Source organism: Sus scrofa, chromosome 13 (assembly GCF_054392235.1).
Source record: "Sus scrofa isolate SSC_HxYL_T2T_F1_AM1 chromosome 13, Sscrofa_HxYL_maternal_Yorkshire_Landrace_v2.0, whole genome shotgun sequence".
NCBI classification, from domain to species: domain Eukaryota; kingdom Metazoa; phylum Chordata; class Mammalia; order Artiodactyla; family Suidae; genus Sus; species Sus scrofa.
In genome coordinates, this window is record NC_139395.1 from 90,940,915 (window position 1) to 90,963,768 (window position 22,854).

The 22,854-nt window shown below is 46.9% G+C and overlaps 1 protein-coding gene across 2 annotated transcripts in view; it reads left to right on the top strand.

The window, feature by feature from the left end:
* The window catches only part of EPHB1 (EPH receptor B1), a 450,445-nt gene that overhangs the window by 301,758 nt on the left and 125,833 nt on the right, over positions 1 to 22,854 (top strand). For both annotated transcript variants that reach the window (XM_021069481.2, XM_084987281.1), the window contains exon 5: positions 15,534 to 15,869. In XM_021069481.2, the coding sequence (XP_020925140.1) occupies positions 15,534 to 15,869 (336 nt within the window). The remainder of the gene's footprint in view (positions 1 to 15,533; positions 15,870 to 22,854) is intronic.

A 22,854-nucleotide genomic window follows, 5' to 3' on the forward strand; every position in this document is an offset into this window, starting at 1 on the left:
ACTTAAATTTGAGACCCATGCTGGTTTTTGTCACTGTTTCCTTGAGGCTCACAAAGCACTGATTTAACTATGAAGTTTCAGAAATGTGTGTGTAGGAGGGTGAGGTAACATCTATTTATTTAATCTACTTTCTTCTCTGTTTTGAAAATCAGAACAAAGCTGTATTCTTCATGATTCTTGGACCTTCTGTTGTGAAGAATCCGTGGTGGCCTTCAGGCGATGGCTCTGATGTCTAATTTGCAGGCCCTGGTCCCAGACGGAGCTGGTCTGGGATGGATGCTGGAACTTGATGGCAACTGTAGCTCATGGTTCTTAAATCTTCTCTGCTCCAATTCTCCTCCTCAGAGGAGAAGAAAGTCAGAGGCACAAGACTGTACATCTTCTGTCTTCTGCCAGCATCTTCCCTCATCCCCAGGAAAGAAGATGCATGCTCTGAATATTTTATTCAGATCTGTTCATATGTAGGGCTTTCTCTGTCCACTGGACTGGAAGCTCCTGATGTGCTGATCTGATTTTGTATCCCCTCTGTGGCCTTACACAGTAGATGCCCAACACAGCCAGGTGGTGAGAACCCTGCTATCGGGAGCAGGTAGACCAGAGTTGACCCTTGGCACCACTCCTCCATTGCCTTGGTTACTGAACCTCTGTTTCTTTTCCATAACGTGAAGGTATTTTTTTTTTTTTATTGTGCAAGTTGTGATGATGTGTATACCTAACTCAGTGTCAGACATATGGTAAGCACTCAATAAATTGTCGTCTTTGTTTTGAGTCATATCTGAATTGCACAGAAAGAACAGAAAACAGGTTGGAGGGAAATGGCCATTTTTAGAGCATTTGCTCCTGGAGAGCCATCCTAGGCTGGCTGGACACCTTCACCCCTGTCTCCACCCCCATCACGCATGTTGTGATCACAAATCCAGGTATCACCCGTGAAGACCATCCTGGTCCCCAGCTCCTTATAGGCAGTCTCCAGCTGTGGCTATAGTCACAGCTGGATCTCTAGCCCCCCCCCACCTTTTCCTCCGTGTAACCCAGAATCAGATCCTGATCTAATTCTGATACCAGAAGCCAAGCCCAGGACCCACAGTGGGGTTGTGTCTGGGACTCACTCTTAGTCCTGCAGCCAGTGTCCTCTTTGCCATCACCTTTCAAGGCCACCCTTCCACTCAGTCCTAGAACCCTTATGGACCCACTGTATGTCCATTACTGATCATTCACCCTGTCCAGTGGCTTGGTTCAGAACCCACCCTCATCTCCATTACACTGGACGGGGTCCCCGGCTCCACCCTATCTTTATTCCCTGACCCTCCAATTACCATCTTGGATATCTGGTACTAGCCAACCTTTTCCTGAACCAGGGCTGTGATCTTCCAGATTTCCTAGTATGGTAACATATGTGGACACAGAAAGGCACCTAGAGCCATAGACCCACAAATGTCACTGCTGGCTTCACTTGGGTGAGACAAAGACCAGGGGTCCCAGCTGTCTTTGATCCCCATCAAAGATTTAGAAGGGAGCCACTCTCAACTTACCATAAAGGTAAATTCTGAACACCGTCCAGGAGAGCAAAGCCACCTGAGTAATTAGTGATCTACCTCAACTGGAAATGTACAAAGAGGTGCTAGTGATGCCTGCCAAGAGGGCTTCTGAACTGTGTGGGAAGTTGGGTGAAGTGGAAAGAAATGGGTCTTGTAGTCTCTGAATTATGTGTGGCATAGGACCAGGACACCAGCACTTTGAGTGATTTATTTTGAAACTCCACATTGTTCTTCTGAGAAACTTTCCACACAATTGGCTGTAAAGTGTCTAGTCAGAGCCAGACACCTGGGAACTGTTATGATAGGGTGTAGGCTATGGGCTTAAAGGCTGGACTCCCCAGTGGATAAAATGACCATGGATGGCTTTGTAGAGGAAGAGAAGGCTGCAGTTTGAAGTCAGCTGTGGAAGGGCCAGGACTGCCTCCAGCTTGTGCCAGAGACCAACTCTGTCCCATTCATTCAAGGTGCTCTGATTCTGAAGCCACATTAAGAAGGATGGCTTGTCTCACAGATTGATAGGCAGAGGACCAGAAGCCACTTGGACACAAAGGTCACTCTGTCCCCCCTCCCCATCCTATAGAGAGAAGGTCAGGGCAGTGGTAGTAATGGTGTGTTGCTTCCCCCAGCCCCTCGTGGCTGGGGGCTTAGACATGCAAGGAGATTGCCAAGGTGACCTTTTGAGCAGCTCATCTGGGTTACCTCTAAGCTCTGCTCACCTTGGACATGACAATAAAGGATGCTCAACAGTGTGGAGTCAAATGAGGCCCACATGGCGGCTGTGTAGTGAGATGCAGCTTGGTGCTAGCTGGCTCTGCTGGACCAGACATGCGCAGAAGATGGGTGGTTGGGGAGTGGGTGGCAGGTGGCCAGTGGGAAGCCATGGCCATCACCAAACCCTGCCAGTGCTCGGTGAGCAGAGACAGAGAGCTGCTCTGTTCCCCTACAGAGCATGCTGTCTCCTGGCCAGAAGAGGAGGACCTGTGGGTTGGGTGAGAATTCACTCTCTCCATGAACCTAAGTGAAGGGCAGGCTCATGTTCCTGCCCCTGAAAGGGTGTCATGAAGCTCTGACGAGGTTAGCCTGCACCGTGTCTGCACCCCCTGTGCCTGCACAAGGAAGGCTGTGCACCACATTGCATGGGGGTGTCGGGGGTTGGGGCATGGAGCCACAGCCACCTGCTTTGTCATGCCATCCTCCATTGGTGGGTACTTGGGCTCGTATAAGCAAAACCGCCATGAAAATGCTCAGACATACCTTGGAGGCACATAAGCCTGTATTTGTGGAGGAAATTCACCTCTAAATAGAACTGCTGGGCTGCTGGGCACGTAGACTCCGAAAGCCAATCAATACTACCAAAGTGCTTCCCCAGAGGACCCAACCAAGTTGCACCCCTACTGGTGATGTATATCTTGCTTCTCCACACCCTGGCCCAGCTAGAAGTTATCAAGACTTCTGGCTTTTGGCAATTTGACTGACCGCCTAGTAATTTCGACTGGTGTTTTCCTCATTCTGAATTAGTATGTATTTTTCATACATTTCTTGACCAATTTATCTTGTCTTCTGGAATTGACAGTTTATAACTCTTGCCCTTTTTCTATTTTTAAAAATCGATTTCTAGATGCCTATTAAGTATATATGACATTTGCATCCCCCAGCCCTCCACATATTTTTAACTCTATTTATGATTACAGTTTTTCCTCATTATTAAGGTTTTTCAATTTTTCGGCCATGCCCATGGCATGCAGAAGTTCCCGGGTCAGGAATCAAACCTGAGCCACAGCAGTGACACCACCTGATACTTAATCCCTAGGCCACCAGGGAACTCCAAGGTTTTTCATTTTTGAGCTCAAATCCTTTTCTTTCTGGTGTTGGGGATTTGCATATTGCCTTTTGGCCTGGATTTTGTGTACGTCCTTCCCACTATATAGTATAAAAACACTCTCATATTTTATTTTAATTCTTCGTGTAGTGTTTATTTTTAGCTCCTTCTTCCATCCAAAATTTATTTTTGTATAAGATGTGATATTGTTATTCTTATTTCTCTTATTAAAAATAACATCACATCAACTCCACCTTAATTGTCCAAATGTTCACTAACATTTGGCCTCTTTTATTCCATACTCAGTGCCCATACATCTTTATTCCTTCCCATTGATTGTTTAGTCTTTCCTGGCACCACTTCTAAGCTGTTCCAGAGGTAGTAGCTTTATAGTATGTTTCAATAATTGGTAAACCAAGTCTATACATATTATTCGTTGTCAAAAGGTGTTGCCCATTCTTAAGCATTTTTGCCTTCAAGATGAACTTTGAAATCAGCTTGGCACAACTCATTAAACAATCCTGTGAAACTGGGGTTGGGATAGCATTGAATCTATGGATTACTTTGGAGAAAACTGCCACCTTATGATATGTATCTGTTCATTTAGGATCATGTGTTCAATCCTCTATTGTGCGCTTAAATAAAGTTTATAGTTGTCTTACAAGGGTTACATAGGCCTTGTGAGATTTAATTCTACAAATTTTATGGGGTTTGCAGCTATTGTGAATAGGTGACTCTTTTTGTTACATTTTCAAACCGGTTATGAGTATTGTTAGCAGATGACTCCCTGATGGTGAGAATAGTGAGCTTACTATCACTAGAGGAATCAAACAGAGGCTGGTCAATCAAGTAGGGACTATGAAGGGCATTCACCACTAGGGACATGTTGTGACCTGCAAGGTTCCTTCCCAGGCCAAGAATGAGTGTGTCTATGATGTCAGAGTCAGGGCTTGATTTGGGATGACCTGAGCCTTTTTGGGAGGTATACCTGCCCTTTTCAATTTCTCTTTTTTTCCCCTTGACCTTTAATTGTTGCCTTTGGAACCTGGGCATTTTCTCTGTACCTAGAAAGAAGCAGCACAAGACTCTTTTAGAACCACATATGACAGTGCCAGGAAGATTCTTCTGTGTATTTCCAGGGAAAATTAAATGAATAATCCATGACTATGTAACTCATAGTCCCTTCCCAGCTGTTATCTTGATGTCGTTCTGCTGTACACCTTCTAAAAATGATGAAGAATTATGACAACTGGAAAAATTTTGTCACACAGTTGGGGGGGGGGGACTTTTGGTCATTTCTGAAGCACTGTGAAGATGCAGGACTCCTTCATGGGTACCACTCTCTGCAGACGGAGGAGAGATAAGACTGCTGATTGTGCAGTAGCTTTGAGGCTACATCCCAGCTACCACTGCCCTACTCCACTCCCCATACACAGCAGGGGCTTGTCCTGTCTGGTCCAGATGGTTATCTTCTTTTAGAATCTACCTTGGAAATCTGCATCCTTCCGTCCAAAGTACGTAGTATCTGAGAGTTCATGGTCAGCTGTGTGCTGTGTGCTGACAGTATTTTATCTGTAAGGCTTCCATTCTTCATGTGACCCTCATGCTTGACAGACCTTGATCCAGTGGCTGCCAACCATATCTAAAGAGACATAGCATCAGTTTCTTTGTCCTGGATTTCTATCCAGATCTCCATCTCCACACGCACCCCAGCCTGGGGGGAATCACCAGGCTCTGGACTGTGTCAGGATATGTGGAATCAAACAAGTGGTTTGGGATGGTTCAGGGTCTAAGTTTGTATCAATTAGAAATGACATGCCTGAACAGGTAGCTCTGTGGGCGGCTCTGCCCAAGGAGGGTTTATCCTTTTGTGGTGCCAAAGACCGAAGTATGTCCCAGTGTTCTTTGACTTCAAGAAGACTCTGGCTTAGACTGTTGCCTCTAATGATAGCAGACACTTTGGAGCCTGCCTTGGCAGGATGTGGCTTCTTGTATGGATCTTTCAGCAGGAAGACTTATGGGAAATGTTTCTCTGAGGGGATCACCTGAGTCAGAGAGCCATGAGCAGGGCCTGGGAATGTAGATCCCATAGCGAGGGTCTGCATGGGGCCTCAGAATCGCTAGGCAGGACAATGTCTTCTTGCTTCAGGGGGCTTTCAGGTCAAATGTTCTGGACAGTGTCTTCCATTCACTGTACAGGTGTGCATGGGGTCACTCTTTCTCTGGTAGAAGGTGAATGGATAGGCAGAGATTCCTGGGTAACTATAGCAGTCAGTCTTTTATGCCTTTAGAGTACACTAAGATACACTGACTCCTTCATCATGTATTCTGTTTGATTCCACCATCAGTGGGAAGAGGGTGGGCTCTCCACCAGCCTTGTCAGTCAGTGGTTTGTGTGGCTGCTATGCAGGTGCCCACCTCCTCTGAAGACTTTGAGCTCCTCAGGGTAGATGCCAATGAACTTTTAAGACTATGATCTTACATATGGGGCATAGCACAGTGTCTTACATACAGGTCTCAATAACACAGATGGATTGATCAGTCAAGAATCCATGAAGGATTAGGCTCAGAGAGAGTAAGTGACCTGCCTAAGGTCACAAAGCTAGCACTCAGCCTCGATTTCTTTCTTTTTGAATCTTGTACCAATTCAGAAAGCTCCAAGGACTCATTTCAGGCCCAGGAAGGAGGTCTTGAAGATCATATCTTTAAGATGCCATGACCTGTTGCTCTCCTTGTCTTGAAATGGCCCCAAGGAATCTGCGGGGGTGGGGTATGGGTCAGTCCAAGCCTCCCTTTCTCTGGCCTCGCCTTGGGCCACAAATAGAAGATTCCACCTCTTGTCATTCCCTTGCACAGGCAGCATGCAAGATGGCTATAAGCCTTTCCTATTGAGACACGCTGCTTCCTTCTTGGGGTGCAGGACCTCAGCCATGCTCCAGGTTTCCTGCAGTTCCTCGGAAACCCAGATGCGCAGGCTTCCGCTTAGGTCAGATAGAGGGGCTGTCTTTTTTCCAAGAAAGTTAAACCCAGCCCTTCTCTCCCAGATAATTAGCTCCATTGAAGCAGGAAAAACAAGAAGTACTTTCTACAAACACTGGTGTTTGGTGAAACGTGCAACACTGGGTCCTTTGATGCTCCTGGAATCCCTCTCAGCAGGGTCCCTCCTTGTTTTGACTAGTCATTTCTTCTTATCCCTAAACTGTTATGATTAGGAGAATTGCCTGAGTACAGGCCCAGTGTTTCCAAGACCCTAATGAGTAACACACACAGACGTGCTCAGCACAGCCCTGGAACCACTGTCGCTTTGTTTCTACAGGGAAGCTACTGAAACGGTTCAGAAGCAGGTTCTCTCCTGCTTCCATGGGAGATTACCTCCTATCCCCCAGCACCTGGCTGCATTTGCATCTCACCTGTGCCTTGCACCATTAGGTGCCTGTACCTTGGGTGGAAGAGTTGTTAAGGCTATGCTTTGGAACCATCCAGGTCCATGCTCAAGTCTTGATTCTGGCACTCACCTTCCACATGATTTAGGCAAGTTATTTATTGTCTCTGAGCTACAGTTTCCTTATGTGTAAAATGGGGCTAATAGTTTCTACCTCATAGGATATTAGGAAAATGAGATTTCATTAAGCAGTGTATGAAAATGCCTAAGATAGTACTTTGCATGTAGGGTTTGCTCTTAAAGTGCAATTCAAAATTCCATGCAGGAGTTCCTATTGTGACTCAGGGTAATGAACCCAACTAGCATCCATAAGGATGCAGGTTTGATCCCTGGTTTCACTCAGTGGGTTAAGGATCTGGCATTGCCATGAGCTGTGGTGTAGGTCGCAGACACAACTTTGATCTGGTGTTTCTGTGGCTGTGGTGTAGGCTGACAGCTACAGCTCCAATTAGACCCCTAGCCTGGGAATCTCCATATGCCTCGGGTGTGGCTCTAAAAAGACAAAAAAAAGTAAAAAATAAAATTCCATACAGAACCCCACTAAAATGGAAACCATAGTCATTTCTCTGATCTTTCAGATGATCTTTGTAGGAGTCTATTCTAGGCAAACTACCAAAATTAATCACTCACTCAGTGGCAGGAAGCAAACAAGTTCCACCAAGTCAAAGCCTTGTCCTTCCAACATCTCTGCAGATGGCACAGGTGTCTGTCCATAGGAAAGCTATGTCCCTAGGGTTCATTTTAAACTGCTTCAAAAGGTGACATAATATTGTCTCTGGGAATGTTGGGATCCCAGGGCAGCAAGGAAAAGTAAGCAACATGATTTCCCCACATTTCTGACCTTCTCCTTGTCTCAGTGGGGACAGCCTACACTTGAGGAGGGTAGCAAGGATGCCTGAGCTTGCAGTGGGACAGACATGACTCAGATTTCTAGCCCTGTGCCTCTGACCTTGAGGACAACTCCCTCTTTTGAAAAGACACCTCAAAACTTCAGGCACTTCCATCCTCATAGTGAGCAAAATAGTGTTCCAATTGTCTGTTGCTCATCACTCACAAATTAAGGACAACCCTTGGTCTGTTTTTCCAAAAGATCTCAAGCCCCTCTTAAGCTTCCCTGTTGAGCAAAGGATGCCTCAGCAATCTTTCTACTTGATGACACTGCTTTCTACCAAGTCCTTGATAACTTACTCTTGATTTTCTGATATGGTCCCCACTCCCGAATGATAAGACCTTACAACCCCTTCTGTCACCAGCCACTGTTATTGTGGTGTTATTGGTGCCTGACAGAGAATCTTTAGAAACTGTCCACTCCTATCCAGGGAACCCCAGTGAAAGAGGTAGGAGCTCTCTGGCTCATGCCCCTCTCCAAGGTGCTGAACAAGCACAGTGCATGGCCTCACAACCCTTTTCTCTAGCACAGTGGTCATTCTTGTCCAGTATCTCCCAGGAAGTCTACACCTAGTGGAGGAATGGTGGAAGAGGAATTGGTGCCTCAGGAGGGAAAGCAAATGCAGAGAGAGAGAGCGCGCTCAACGTAGGCTGAATGTCAAAGCTACACATGGCGGACAGAGAGAATAAGCAGAGGTTTTTGTTTTGACATTGTTTTCCATTAACAAATTACCAAAGAAGGAACTGCAACAGAACATGAAGCTTATCTCATGTTTATTTGGCAACTCAACTATCTTTCTGACAGTTGCAAACTTTTCCTTTTATGGCTTATGTGAACCCTTCAACCCATCTTATTTTTAGCTCTATGTGGTATATTGAGGGCAAAGGCATTACAACAAGCCTGACTTGGTTTCCTGCCTATTTTGCCTTCATAGAAGACCTCTTCAGATCTCCACAGCCCCTGTTTATGTGTTTGCCTCTTGTCCTTGACTCCTATCTATTTCTCCATAAAACCTCAAAGACCTTTTCCCTTCTCTAGGAAGTCTTCCAGTCAACTCATACATGGTTCCTTTAAGTATCTATGTCACGGTGAGCAGTGTGTAAAGAGATGTCTTGATAGTACTGTCATTTTTGATAACCAGTCCTGGACCTCTCCCCTCATGTGTTCTTCTGGCCCCTCACAACACAGTTTTCTTTTGGCCATCCCCTATCCCTGATGCTATTTTCTGATCTCCTACTCTATCCCCTCCTAACCTTCAACTCACCTTGAAAGATGAGGTTAGTTCTCCAAACTAAAATCCTGATTTTTCTCCACAATGAGAACACTACCTCTGCATTCTTTTGTCCCATAATAGGCATGAGTCTTGAGTATCCAATGTTCTTGCTGGCTCATTTGTAGACCCTATCTCAATGCTTTCTCCTAAATAAAGATTGAGTAGAGGACAGAGGTTGCTGTAGAAGCAAAGGAGGGGAAGGAGAACAAGCAATAACAGATACCATGTCAAAGCTAGACCACCTCTCAGGAGGCCAGGAAGCAGATGTAGAAGTGCATACAGGCGTTGAGTCCAGGAGGTAAAAAGAGCTGGAACATCCTAGAGACACGACCCCGTATCCAAGACTAGGGCTCTAACTAGGGTGTAGTTGCACAGGTTAGGTGGCCTAAAGAGTATAGACTAGAGCAGATAAACTTCAAGGTGTTTTCCATAAATACAGCCCCAATCTTGTGGGCAAGATACCAGATACCATCTCTGAATATTTTTTTCTGCATTAATCTTAACTTTCCATTACCATCTGTAACTCTATGTCTGAAACCCTTGCTTTGACCCTCAACTGTATGTGTCCACAATTCCCAGTATTCCATTAATGAGGAGTCTTGATTCATTGATAAGCATATAGGTTCCCCAGCATATGGGCTCTAACCTCTATATCTTCATGGCTCTCAGCACAGTTCTGGGCATCAGGGCCTCTGCTCAAGGAACAAGTGGCTGAATTAGATTAGTCTTAGTTGGATGAGCAAGTCAGGGTTCCAGACCATCCAATAATAACAATACTACTAATAATAGCAGCTGACATTTAACTGAGTTTTTCTGTATACCAGCCACACAGATAAACCCTTTGGACTCATTATCTCATTAAATCCTCAAAACTACCTCCTTTTAGATGAGACCATTAAGTCTTAGAAATTCACCTTCCAATGGTTTTCCAACAAGAAATATTTTTTCCTTAGCTGGTGTGACCTTTAAAGTGTTCATTGGTTGGTTTCAGAGAGCCCCTGGGGGTCTCTGAAAACATGCACATGTTCAGGTACATGTTCCTTTTTCTCAGGAAAAGCTTGGTTGCTTTCATCAGACTCTCCAAGGGGTCATGCATACAAAAGGGAGGAACCCACCTCTGGCCTGATGCAGAGCAGCCAGTTCCAGCCTCCGTGAGGGGTCTCCCAGGAGAGCATTGCCTCATTGTTGTAGTTACCCTCACCTGGTCCTTGTGGGGAGGGGTCCAGGGACACAAACCCTGGCTGCAGCCATGTGCACTTAGCTGGACACTGCCAGCTCTGTACCTTGGACAAGCCAGAAAATCACATCTAAATTCTGAAACCAGGATATTGGCTTTATTAAGATTCCTGATAAAGGAACTGGCTTTCAGGGCTTACCTATCTTCAGCAGATTTTCCCTTTGATTACTCAAGAGTGCTCTTATTTTCAGCTTTATGCCTACAAATAAACTCACCTCCTCTCTCCCTCCCACCCAGTATCTTGATTCTTAAAAAAAAAAAAAAATCATCTGGCCCAAAGCACATTAAGAAGCAGGAGATTCTTTCTCAATATGACAACACTTGGGCTAGTCCCATGGCTCTAGAAAGATCATTTTTGCTTAATTCTTTGCAGTCCCAGCTTCATGTGGGCTGACCCATCCTCTCAGGCACCTCCTGAAAGACACTGGAGACCCATCCCCATAACCCAGAATCCACTGTGTTCCTCCCACCCAGACAGAGAATCACAGCTCAGCAGTTTTCCCATCCTTTAAAAGGACTGAGTTTTCCTAGCCCTTTTAGCAGGAAGCTTTCATCAGTAGTAACCGTGGCAACAGATCAGAGAGGCTTCAAAAAGCCTGTCTGTATATAATTAAGAAAAACGAGGACGCAGACGTGAGAGCAGGGAGCTTAGACAAGGAGACCCTGGCTCTGAGCCCTACCAGTGTACTTCCCAAGGGCTTCTGAGGACAGAGAAAGCCGATTTTCTTCTCCCTGTGGCTTCCCTCTCCACTCCGCCTTTAAACTTTTTGCTCACTGATCTCCATGGGACTCCTTCCTGAGGATGTTGCTGGGGACCCTGGTGTAAACAAATGCTCTCTGCAGGGGCAGTACCCTAAACCCCAGGAGTGAAGCCTAGATGGGAAGCAAGTGGCCCTGTTACTTCCTCTAGGGAGGTTGATTCAGAGGCCAGCCCTGCTCTGATCACTCTGTTGAGGCACAGGAGAGTCCCAGCTGCCTACCTGCAGGAATGTACCCTTGTCATCAGGCCAATGGAGCACAGACTTGGGGCCATCATTGTTTTAGCTACCCAGACACTGGGCCTGGCTTGCCTGGCCTGGAAGAGGCCTCGTGGGAAAAGGGAGGTAATTGCAGGGAGGTAATCTGAGCCTGGGGGCTGCTTTATTTCCTGGCACTTATTCTTATCATCTGAAACCATCTTCTTTCTCTGTGTTTCCTTCTTTCCTATCAGTTTTTTTTTTTTTTTTTTAAATCATGTAAGCTCTATGGGAGCAGGAGCTCGGCTGCTTTTTCCTATCTTTCAAGTACCCAAAACAGTGCAGGGAGTGTTTGTTGAAGGAGCGAGCGAGTGAATGAATGAATAATGAGTGGGGTTTAGTCTTGCACCACCTCCACAAATACATGCTGTGAGCCCAGGCTCTGTGCTGGCTTCTGAGACAAGGCACATGCTCAGGTTGTCCTAGCTATGCGAGTCCACTCTCCAGGCAAGGCCATTAATGTCAGTTCCTGCTCCGTGGGAGGAATGGATTCAGATGTGTGCAGCCCTGGGTTCAGCAGCCAGGCTCCCACCGACCCCCGTTCATGCTCCACAGATGCATTAGCTCTGGGCACAGTCATAGATGAGAGGTGGCAGCTTCACATGAAGGCCATTTCTAAATAAACATGAGAAACTCTTCCTGGAAACCCACTGCTTTTCTTTTTGAGTGGCAAGAAAATGAACATGGAGAAAGTATTGGCCAGAATGAGTCTCTTCAGCTACCATGGACACTGATGGTTCAGGACAGAGCTCAGACCACTCCAAACCAGCTCTTCATCTGCCACCTTTTTGTCACCAAAGCTTCTACCACCCAGAGTAACAAGCAGGGTCCTTACTGCTGCTGCTACTGCATCCTCCCTCGGCCCCACAACAGGGCATCCTCCATCATGCTGGCACAGAGTGCACACACAGGACCTGAAACCTTGCACGCTGAGCAGAGGTTGAGAACTGGTAGATTGGGGCCTCCCAGGCAAACTGTTGGCCATGAGAATCACATAGATAAAGCAGCCACCAGCCCCTGTTACCCAGGAGACCACAGCATGGTGAGGACACAGAGGAAGAGCCCATTGCAGTGCAATGGTGGATTCTGAGTTGGGTGTCTGGAAATGGGCTTATGGAAGCCCCAAGGCGGGGGTGGGGAGGTGGTTTGTGACTGTGAGCATCAGGGAAGACTCCTGGTGGAATGAGTGCTGGATCTGGAAGGGTGAGTAGGAGCTCATCAAGTTGATCGACGGAAAAGAATTCCTGACAGAAGAGAGAATGCAGTGCAGAGGCCCAGGATGTGAAGAGAATTTAGCATGCACAGGGCAACACAGGAATCTTCTTGTTGGTCACAATGTGAGGATTAAGGGCCAAGTGGCCAGAGATGAGATCAAGAACAGCAAGACCACGTGGGGACTCAAAGGTCACAGAAAGGAGGGTAAAGCTTTGTATAACTGGGGTGAGAGCAGAAAGTGCTAAGATCCCCTGTCCATTTTGGAACTCACATCCTGGCAGAAGGGAATGGATGGGAGAGATGCAAAGAGAAGTCGGAGAATTGAATAGGCAAGACTCATTGATGTGGGGTGGAGGGGAGAGAGGAAGGAAAAGATCCAAGAAAAGGGAGATGAGCTGACAGCCCATGTGTCGGGCTCCCCAACATGGTTCTGGTTGGTGACAACACAGGGTTTCAGGAGAGTAAGGACCTAATTTTGTTCCCTGGATTTGTCAAGTAGGAGGCAAAAAAAAAAAAAAGCCAGTGTGGCAGAGGAGCGAGGGAGAATAATCAGGCTGCAGTTGGCTGAATAGGGAGAGAGGACAGCCCGCAAGGATGACTCTACTTTGAGAAAGCTTGGCTGGAGAATGAAGCGAGGACACATAATATGAACAAAGAAACACCAGGCGACTGCGTTTTAGTTTTAAAATGGCAATGACTTATGCAAGTTCATATGGAGAAGGTGGAGTCAGGGGAGAGGATGAAGTTGAAGTTCAAGGGAAAGTGGAGGTAATTGATGTGGAGAAGGTCTCCAAAGGATGGGAGAGGTGGGTGGTCACCCATCTCTCTCTGCCCCTTTACCTAAAGCTGTTTGCTGTCTGTCTGTCTGTCTTTTTAGGGCTGCACCTGCAGCATATGGAGGTTCTCAGGATAGGGGTCCAATCAGAGATGTAGCTGCTGGCCTACACCACAGCTCAGGGCAATGCCCAATCCTTAACCCACTGAGCAGGGCCAGGGATCAGAATTGCATCCTCATGGATACTGGTCGGGTTTGGTACTGCTGATCCACAGTGGGAACTCCTAAAGCTGCATTCTGAGTGATAACCTTAAGATGTCCGAGGATGCAGGCAGATAACATGGTTAAAGGATTTACCCCATGCCTGGTGTACAGTAAGTGCTCGGTGAATATAATCATTATGAGTATGAGAAACAGTGGGCTGTGGCTGAGGCTGGGCTCTCTGCTGTGACAGTGAGATAAGCAACAATGGCCTTGACCACTGGGAACTTGTGGTCTGAGTCTCATCATTCTGAGAAAACAGACATGTCTAAGCCAGGCACCAGCCAATATGGACACTAATGAATAGTGCTGTGTCAGATGACACTAGCCAGGCCCAGTAAAAGCCCACCTAGGGCAGTCCCAACTGCCTGCCCAGGACTTGCTGTGTGCTGTTTCGGAAAGAGATGGATGTTTATTTCTGGGCAAATAGGTGGGGAATTCTTGAATGCTGTTTGCAAGACTTGAGTAAAAATGCTTCATGAATCCTGCCCTGTCACAGGCGTGCATGAAAGTCGTGCTTTAGCTCAGGCCTTAATGGGCTTTCTATAGTACAGTACTGATTTTCTTTCATGTTTTAATAGAATCCGATTTCGTATTTGCTTTCTGCTCTAGCTGCTTGCTGTTGACTGATTCAACACAGAATCCTTCCCAGGTGCCCCCCGACCTTGTTGTTATTCCCTCGTTTTGTGTGTTGGCATTTGATTCCTGTCCCCAGCATGAACCGCTTTACACATGTCTTCGTTCATCTGGCGACGGTCACGTGCGTTAATGCTGAATGCATTACTATCCAGAGCAGCGGCTCCAGCAGACCTGCCGTTTAGAAGTGGGGCTTCCAGGCAGGGTGCATGTCCATTAGGGAGATACTGAGGATAAGCAGAGCTCAGCCTGGGCACCTGACTCTATGATCTGTTCTGTTCTTGGGAAGGAGACCTTCCAATTTAATCTCCAGGTGCTCAGGACTGCGGCCATTAATTCAGCAACATTTTGCCTTCCTACTAGGTAGCAGGCTTTCTTTGCAACAAGACATTTCAGCCTTTGCCAGAAAGGTATTTCAGCCTCGTCCTCCTTGAGTTCCAGTGAGCCTGGCTGGCTCGTAAGAAAGTCAGTCTGTTCAGATCTCCTGTTATCCACAAACACATCTGACCACCAACATTTGGAGTGCCTTATTAGTGTAAGGCCAGATTTTCACATGGTAGGAGAAGATAGCTTCACTAGCAGGCATCACAGGGCTCTAGTGAAGACTGTGAACTTTGGAATCAAGCAGGCGTGGTGTCCTTACTGACTCTGATTCTCAGAGACCACATGATCTACAGCCAGTTCCCATTCTCAGTGTTGCTCTAAAATGTAGTTAATTATCCTATCTTCCCAATAGGGTTCTTGGAGGGATTAAATGCCTGCAAAGGAGCTAGCAGAGTTTTTGGGAAACCCCTGTGCTCTTCTCATGTCATGGGGTCAAAAATGGTGGCCAAGGGAATCTCCCACCTAACCTGGCTTGGGTCTTCATGCACTCAGGCTTGTGCAATGTGAATATTCATCCCTCCAGATGTTCTGGCAGCCTGTCCTACAGAGAAATGCTCCCACTGCTGTGCGCACACCACAGAGATCCCAGATTGGGTGAGATCTTATGCTGGATGCTGGGATATGTTGGGGCTTAAGGGGGTCATTCCAACCCTTTACTCTTGAGTTCCAAACCAATTAAGGAGAGACAAGGAATCCAAGAAGTGCCCGCTATACATGCATGTTATTGATGCTAAAGCCTGCTGGGGGATGCAGCTAGGTCTTGAGAACAAAAGGGCTTGCACCCAGGTCCTCCATCCCCCTCTCCCTTGGCACATAATGATTCAAAGAAGGAAAGCCCAAGAGGTGATGACTAAAAGGGGATTTGGGGATGGGTGTTCATCTCTATTATTTTTTTTTTCTCAGAATGAATTGGAGCGTGGAAATTTGGGGTTGAGGGACGAGAGGGGATGGTGTATGTGATGAGGATGGGAACATACCAAAGGCAGATAGAGAAATGCTGGGCAAGAAAGCTTCCACCTAACCTCACCGAGTCCTGGTCTCCCTTCAGGTGTCCCCTCCGGCCCCCGCAACGTCATCTCCATCGTCAACGAGACATCCATCATTCTGGAGTGGCACCCTCCTCGGGAGACCGGTGGGAGGGATGATGTGACCTACAACATCATCTGTAAAAAGTGCCGGGCGGACCGCCGGAGCTGCTCCCGCTGTGACGACAATGTGGAGTTTGTGCCCAGGCAGCTGGGCCTGACCGAGTGCCGCGTCTCCATCAGCAGCCTGTGGGCCCACACCCCCTACACCTTCGACATCCAGGCCGTCAATGGGGTGTCCAGCAAGAGTCCCTTCCCCCCGCAGCACGTCTCTGTCAACATCACCACAAACCAAGCTGGTAAGTCCGGAGTCTTCAGCGCTCTCTCTGCCGTCTGGTCTTTTGGGCTGGCTCGTTGCCGTCTCTGTGCAGGAACCAAGCTGCAGCTGCACCCATGCTGTTCGTCTGCCCTCGGACCTCCTCCCTGGCGGGGAGGGATCAGGCGATGGGCATGTGTGACCATGGAGGAAATGGGTGTGGAGTTTCACTTCCGAGAGTGAACTGGATTCTAAGGGATTATCTTGACGCCGTACCAAAGCAAAGATGTAGCTCCAAACCAGAGTAGGACCCAGTGCTCTGCACATCCAGCTGGGATGCAACACCTGTCCTTGGAGGGATGGAAGGACAGATAGGCAGATGGGTGGTAAATGGATGGTCACATGGAGAGATGGGTGGGTCAGGGGATGAGGGGATGGATGTACCATCTTGAGAACCCCAGTGCCTTCTTTAGTAGAAAACCCAGTGAAAGAAACTTCCTGGAAATCACGTGATAGTCAGTACTGCCTCCATATATTATTTTTCAATTAAACTCATGTGATTCAAGCATGCATTCTCTTTACAGCTTGCTCAGATGAATGCTCCGTGGTTACGGAGACTTCAGCTAGTTGGTAATAGATCACGCCGATGGCCAGTACCTCCTGTGGCGTGCACAGCCCAGAACACATGTTCCTGTCTTTATCTCTATATCTTTTGTTCTCCTGACCTTTTCCCTTTATTACTTTTCACACCTCTTGCAACGACCCATTTCTTTTTATGTCCATTTAACCAGTCCATTCATGCACTCACTCATTTATTTATTTATGCACTCATTATTAAGGGACAGTCATTTGGCATCTACTGTGGGTGAAGCTGTGGCTTGGACACGGGGAGGGTTACAGTGATACTTGAATGCCATGGTTCTTCCCATGAAACTCATTAGCTTATGGATTTCCAGGGCATAGACACAAAGTACAGAGCTGCAAGGTGGTGTGTTCTAAGGATCGCGTGCTGTCCACGTGCAGTCAATACCAAAGGAGTTACTGATAAATGAGCAATCTCTCTCCTGGGGTGAAGATGTAAGGGGGTGCAGGGGGGAAGTGGACTTCACGAGATCTGTAGGCAGTGATGGGGGTTGTGGGCAGTGGACCATGATCTTTTTTGGAATTGTGGATTTTTCTCAATCAACAAATTCTAAAAGGGCAGCTTGTTAGTGGGCTCGAAGGAGTCAAGCGCTTCTCTTGCACGTTTTTCTTTGCATTCTCTCCCTCCACGTAGCTTCCAGTTCTGGACCTCTTCTAGCCTTCTCCCTCCTTTCCCACCCCGCCCCTCCCCATCCTCAGACTCGCCCTGCCTCTCTTAATACCAGGCATCTTTGATGGCAGATGATTCTTAGGTTTAAGCTGTCAGAACTGAGAAGAAAAAAAGGTGTCATAGGAGAGCGTGGCTGTCCAGATGGCTGCGTTGTTGCTGTGAGTGTGTGTGTGCGCGCGCGCATATGTGTGTGTGTGTGTTCCTGTTTGTATGTATCGGTGTGGTCACGTGTTTACATGCATACGTGTGTGGTGAGAAAATAAGAGTGGAAGTGTGGAAGCCTCCAGCTGGTGACCACAGCCCTGGTGCCATGGAGACAAAGGTTGTGACAGCCTGTCTTAGCCAAAGAGAAGAGAATGGTAATTTTTGTCTCATGGTGAGCACGGAACATGGGCAGCCTTTGTTAGCAGTATTTCCCTTGGAGAGTTTAAGGCAGAAAACTGGCTGAAATATTTTAGTGTCCCAGCTTCTGGGAATAATAATCCTGCCAGGCTGTCATGTTACACTGGGCTTGGCTGTCTTTTCTCCCTCTCGAAGCATGTGTGAACAAACCTGCCACTTATATTGGTTTGCTTTGATTTCTGCCCCTCCCTTTCCTCACCCTGCTATTCCCGAACCTGCCCATCTGCTCATCTTGCCATCTGCACTTTCCCAGGCTGTAGTGGGGCCGAGGGACCAGGGCTCCTACCAGGGACCCTGCACTCCCAATATTACAAACATTTCTTTTTGTCCTCACCCATTTGCCACTCCAGGAGCATCTCTCATGCCCACTGTTCCCCCTCTGAGGGGCCCTTTATTCTTAATCTTCCCTGATCTGGGGGTCCCAGCCCCATTGTCACCATCCAGTCTATGGTTTCTCTTGGGAAATTCTGGAATTTGGGTATCAGAAAGTTTACAGTTAATGAGATAAGGTTGCTGCTGCTTCTTGATGGCACAAGATTATTATAAAAATCAAGGTCAGGTTAACCAGTGGTTTCTCATCTGGGGACTATGGATCTCTGAGGAGCATGGTGCCATGGTCCTGCTGTGGTGAGTCACAGGTGAATACATATTTTCTCTTTCTTTCTTTCTTTCTTTCTTTCTTTCTTTCTTTCTTTCTTTCTTTCTTTCTTTCTTTCTTTCTTTCTCTTCCTTCCTTCCTTCCTTCCTTCCATTCTTTTAAGGCTGCACCTGCAACATGTGGACATTCCCAGGCTAGGGGTTGAATTGGAGCTGCAGGTACAGGCCTGTGCCACAGACACAGCAACACCAGGTGCAAGCTACATCTGTGACCTCCGCTGAAGTTCGAAGCAATGCTGGATCTTAACCCACTGAGTGAGGGTGGGGGTCGAACATGCATCCTTGGTTGGATACTAGTCAGATTCTTAACCCACTGAGACACAACAGGAGCTCCTGAGTATTTACTTTCAATCAAGAGATCATTTGTTTAAAAAGAGAACTTTCCAAAGCAACACTTAGGCCTGTACCTCTGCAAGAAGAGTTTAGAAACATGAATGGAAGCTCCACATTTTATCAGAACTGAAAGGGAAACTAAATGAGAGGCATCATAAAACCTTAATGACTCAGGTAGGTCCATTAAGGGATGAAGGGGAATGAACCTCTGTATCACCAAGAAGTCAGGACATGTCTGTCCCCTTCCCAGGGCACCCCTGAGCTATCTCCCTCTGGGTGAGATCCAGGTTGACCCTGCCCCCCATCCTGAGGGCAGGATAGTGTGCCCCCTCTCAGTTCCTGTGGCCACACCTGTCTTGCTGTTTGGGTCATGAGTAGGTAGATGGCAGGTAAAGAATTTGACCAAGAGCAGTCCTGGAATCAATCATTAAGTCAACTGCTAAGCATTTATTATCTATTCTGTGTCTGGAGCAGCCCAAACTGAAAAGAGTGGAGGGCTATTGATTGGGTCCCAAAGGAAGAGCAGGTGAGTTATAGTTATAGTTAACACCTCATGCTTGTGTTTCTTTTGAGTTGATAGCAGATTTTGGAATGTGCGGACTCATTTGATCTTTGTAATTACCCTGTGAATTGTGCATTATTGCTCCCATTCTTCTGATAAAGAAGCAGAGACTCAAAGGGGCTTGGGAAATTGAGGATTAGAAAAGGGTCAGTTACACATCCATTCTGTTTCTGCCTTCTGTTTCTTTCCCTAAGAGGTGGCCAGTCCCTCTGGCACTCCATGTCATAGCTTCTGGGTACAGAGGTTTTTCAGAGCCAACCAATGCCATCCTACTGAGAGGAGGGGACCCCAGTATGCAGCCTGGTTATCCTTCCACAATTTTCTCTGTAGTACTAACACACTAAAGGCTTCCTTCTCTCTCTGAGTGGAGATGGGAGATAGGTGTGCGTTTGTCCAGGGGTACAAGTTGTTCCCAAGGTGAATTGGATCCTGACAACGGATGTAAGGGTCACATGAGGCGGGTGGACAAATTGGCTGCCAAGGATTCTGGACTTGATCTGAACATCAGACTCTTTGCTGGGAGGCTGCTCAGTGCTCTGGACTGGTCCGTCCTTTATTGAGGAGCTCTGGACCACATCTGTGGCTGGGCGCACCATCCTCACTGTGCAGCAGAGGCAGAATGTCATGCTTTTCTTTCTTCTTTCCTGATGTGCATCATTGATGCTGCATCATGTTGCTCTTGTGAGTCCTGCCCCATGGAGGCCGGCAGCTCATCTTAGCTGATTTGGTGCCCGACAAAAAGGCTTATGGTTGTAGGCATTAGTTTGTCAGAGAAAGTCACCAGTAGGCTTCTCTTGGCCCCAGGGTTGTGATCTAAGGAGATTTTGTAGTCATTTTGTGGTCCATTGGGCACACATTACATATAGTTCTTCCTTCAGAAATAAGCACAATGGGGGTGGATGCCAAAGGGTCTTTTGAATCCCGAGTTCCAGAGAGCTTTCATCTCCTTTTGTGATGACTCCAGTCAGATATACAGTCAGACTGCTCAAAGATCCTGTATCACTTGGTGAGTATCAGGATAGGATCCCCACCCAGCCTGTAGGCAGGGGCAAAGTCCTACCATTTTTGAGCACTTCCCATGTGCCAACCCCCTTCAGAGTTCTTTACAAAAATGATTTGGGTCATTTGAAGAAACCAGGGTCAGAGTGCTTTTGGAATGTACTCAGCATCTCCCAATTTGCGAAATGATGTTTCTGGGTTTCATACTCAGGTTTGTGGCCATTTTATCCTCAGACTGATCAAAAATCGCATTATGGTGAGCCGTGTAAGTCATAAGCTCCCTCTAAGCTATTGCCACATAGCTGGGCCACTTTAGCTGTCAAAAAAATGTCCATCATCTTTGGTCAGGGATGGTCATGAATTATGCAAGCTCAGATTTACGTGAGGTCCTTAGGGATGCAGTCTTGCACTGAATACAGCTGCCTGGAGTTTAAAATAGACCAGATCAGGTGGAACTCTCTCTGTTCCAGTGGCCAAGAGATCTGCGGAGAGGTTGTTATCACCACTAACTCCTGCAGTCACTCTCTGGCACCTGGCCCCAGGTTCAGACTGATGGCCGGATCATCTGGCTGTCAGGGAGCATTAAAGTGAATGACAAACTTTACCTCTCTTTTCTGCCAACTAGACTCAGAATGTCAGAGCTGGGAAAGAGGACCTCCGAGGAAATCTTGGAAAAAATAAATAAGACAAATCAGCCCAGCCCATCTATAAAGTCAACTTGGAGTGTGATAAAATAAAGTCAGTAAATTCGGGACCATCTAAGCCAAAGAGAACATACTCGAAGACCCGTGAGGCCAGGCAGGTAAATGGAGAGGAGCACAGCAGGGCCAGGAGTCAGGCCACCGGGTGTGGTGGGGACCACAGGGAAGTGAACCTGGGCAACGCCAGCAAGTGCTCCCCTGGAGCTGCCCCCGACTCAGCGCCAGCAAGTGCTGCCAGACCTTCAAAGCTGAAAATCCAGATTTAAAATGTTGACAACTAATTAGAAAATTTCAAAACACTTGAGAGCCAGGCAAATCCAATTCTGCATTTGGCCTTTTGGCTGTGGTTCGCAACCCCTGATTCAGAGGGCTAATCTGATTTACCCAAGCTTGAATGGTGCGTGTGCTGTGTTGCACCATGGGGCAGTCATCTTCCCTGACTCCCGGTGGCAGCAGTGCAGGGGGGAGGGGAGTCCTGGGGTTGGTTCCTCTTTCTGCTCCTCATGTGACTTCTGCAAGGGTCTTGAATTGCCATGATCCCTCCTTTCTCAACTGTAAGGTGGGAATAATGACACCTGCTTCCTAGTGCTATGTGACCAGCAAATGAGACAGGGGATAGAAAATCACTTTGCAAACCATGTGATGGACTGGGAGATAAGCATCATTGCTGAGAATGTGTCCTGAACCTGAGAGCAATTTGCTGGACTTTTTTTTTTTTTCCCCCTAGGCTGTTTACTTCCAAGGCCCCCGGGCTCTTTGTTTGGGACTGATGTCATCTAGATCAGATAAATGGCAGATATCAGTTGACCCATTCTTCCCGGAGGAAGTAGACAGCAGAAAGGAGAGCAGTGAAATCTGCGTCCTGGGGAGTTAATGAAGAGAGCAGGAATGGAACAGAATGTATGCACCGGCACAGGCTCTTGCTGCCTCCCAAGGAGCCTGGCGGTCTCTCTTTATTGTATGTTTGGGGAAGCAGCGCTTGCACCTTACTTGCATGACGCGTCGGCAGCATTTATATTTGACGTTTATATTGCACACAGCTCATGTATGGCCTGCTGTGCCGATCCATGCGGAATGCAAACAGCCACTGCGCCCGCAACCCACGCACAAGCCGTTACTTAATTTTGTTTAAAAAATACTTCACTGCTGTGTTAATTGTCACAAGCCCCTGCCGTTTGTCCATTTTTAAGGCATCTTGAAGTTCCTACACAATTAAAGTCACTCAGAGACGGTGCTTTTCCCACAAACGAATTACCTAGCTCACCAATTCCTCTGAACAATCCCCTAATTTGCATTATTCCTTGGTTAAATATAGTATTTGCATGCATAAAGAATAATCTTTGAAGAGGAAAAGGAATTTTATGATATTGCAATATATTGAGCTCTTTGGAGGAAAGATATTATGTAAATCTCAAAATTAAATATTAAAACAATATTACACCACTGCCTGTAAAAATTTAGAGCGTTAAGATCCAGATGTTGAATCTAGTTCATTTTTAAGGGCTGGTCTCATTGGAAATTAGCAGGTGAAATTCGCTCTAGAGCAGAGAAAAGATTAAGTCAGAACTTCAAAAAGATGGGAATGACTTTAAAGAAAACTTTCATTGAAGTCAATAAGGAAAAGTTAAAAAACATAAGTAAATGAAAATTTTACTGCTCTTAATTCAGTTTCATAGTCTACTTCATTGCTTTTTTCTCATTGTTAATTCCCAAAGTGTTGTTTTTATTGTTTGTTCAGTCCCGGCCTTGAGAAGGAACTTCCAAGCAGCCTCGGAGAGGTCCCACCCTTTGCAAACAGGGATTGTTGTCTGATGAGCTGAGCAGGTCAGCAGTAGCATTGCCCTTCACCAGAGTCATGACCTTCCACTGCAGGCAGCTTTGGGTTCTCCACTAGATGGTGGCCTCTGCAGAGAATCAGACTTTCCAACCTACCTGAGCTTCATGAGGGATGGGACACACAGCCCTAGGCGCTGAGCCTGGATAAATATTTGCCAGGTCTTTAGTCCCTGCCTATAAGCTTTGGTATATAAATGTTTGCTTGATGTGTAGTGATCAGAATACA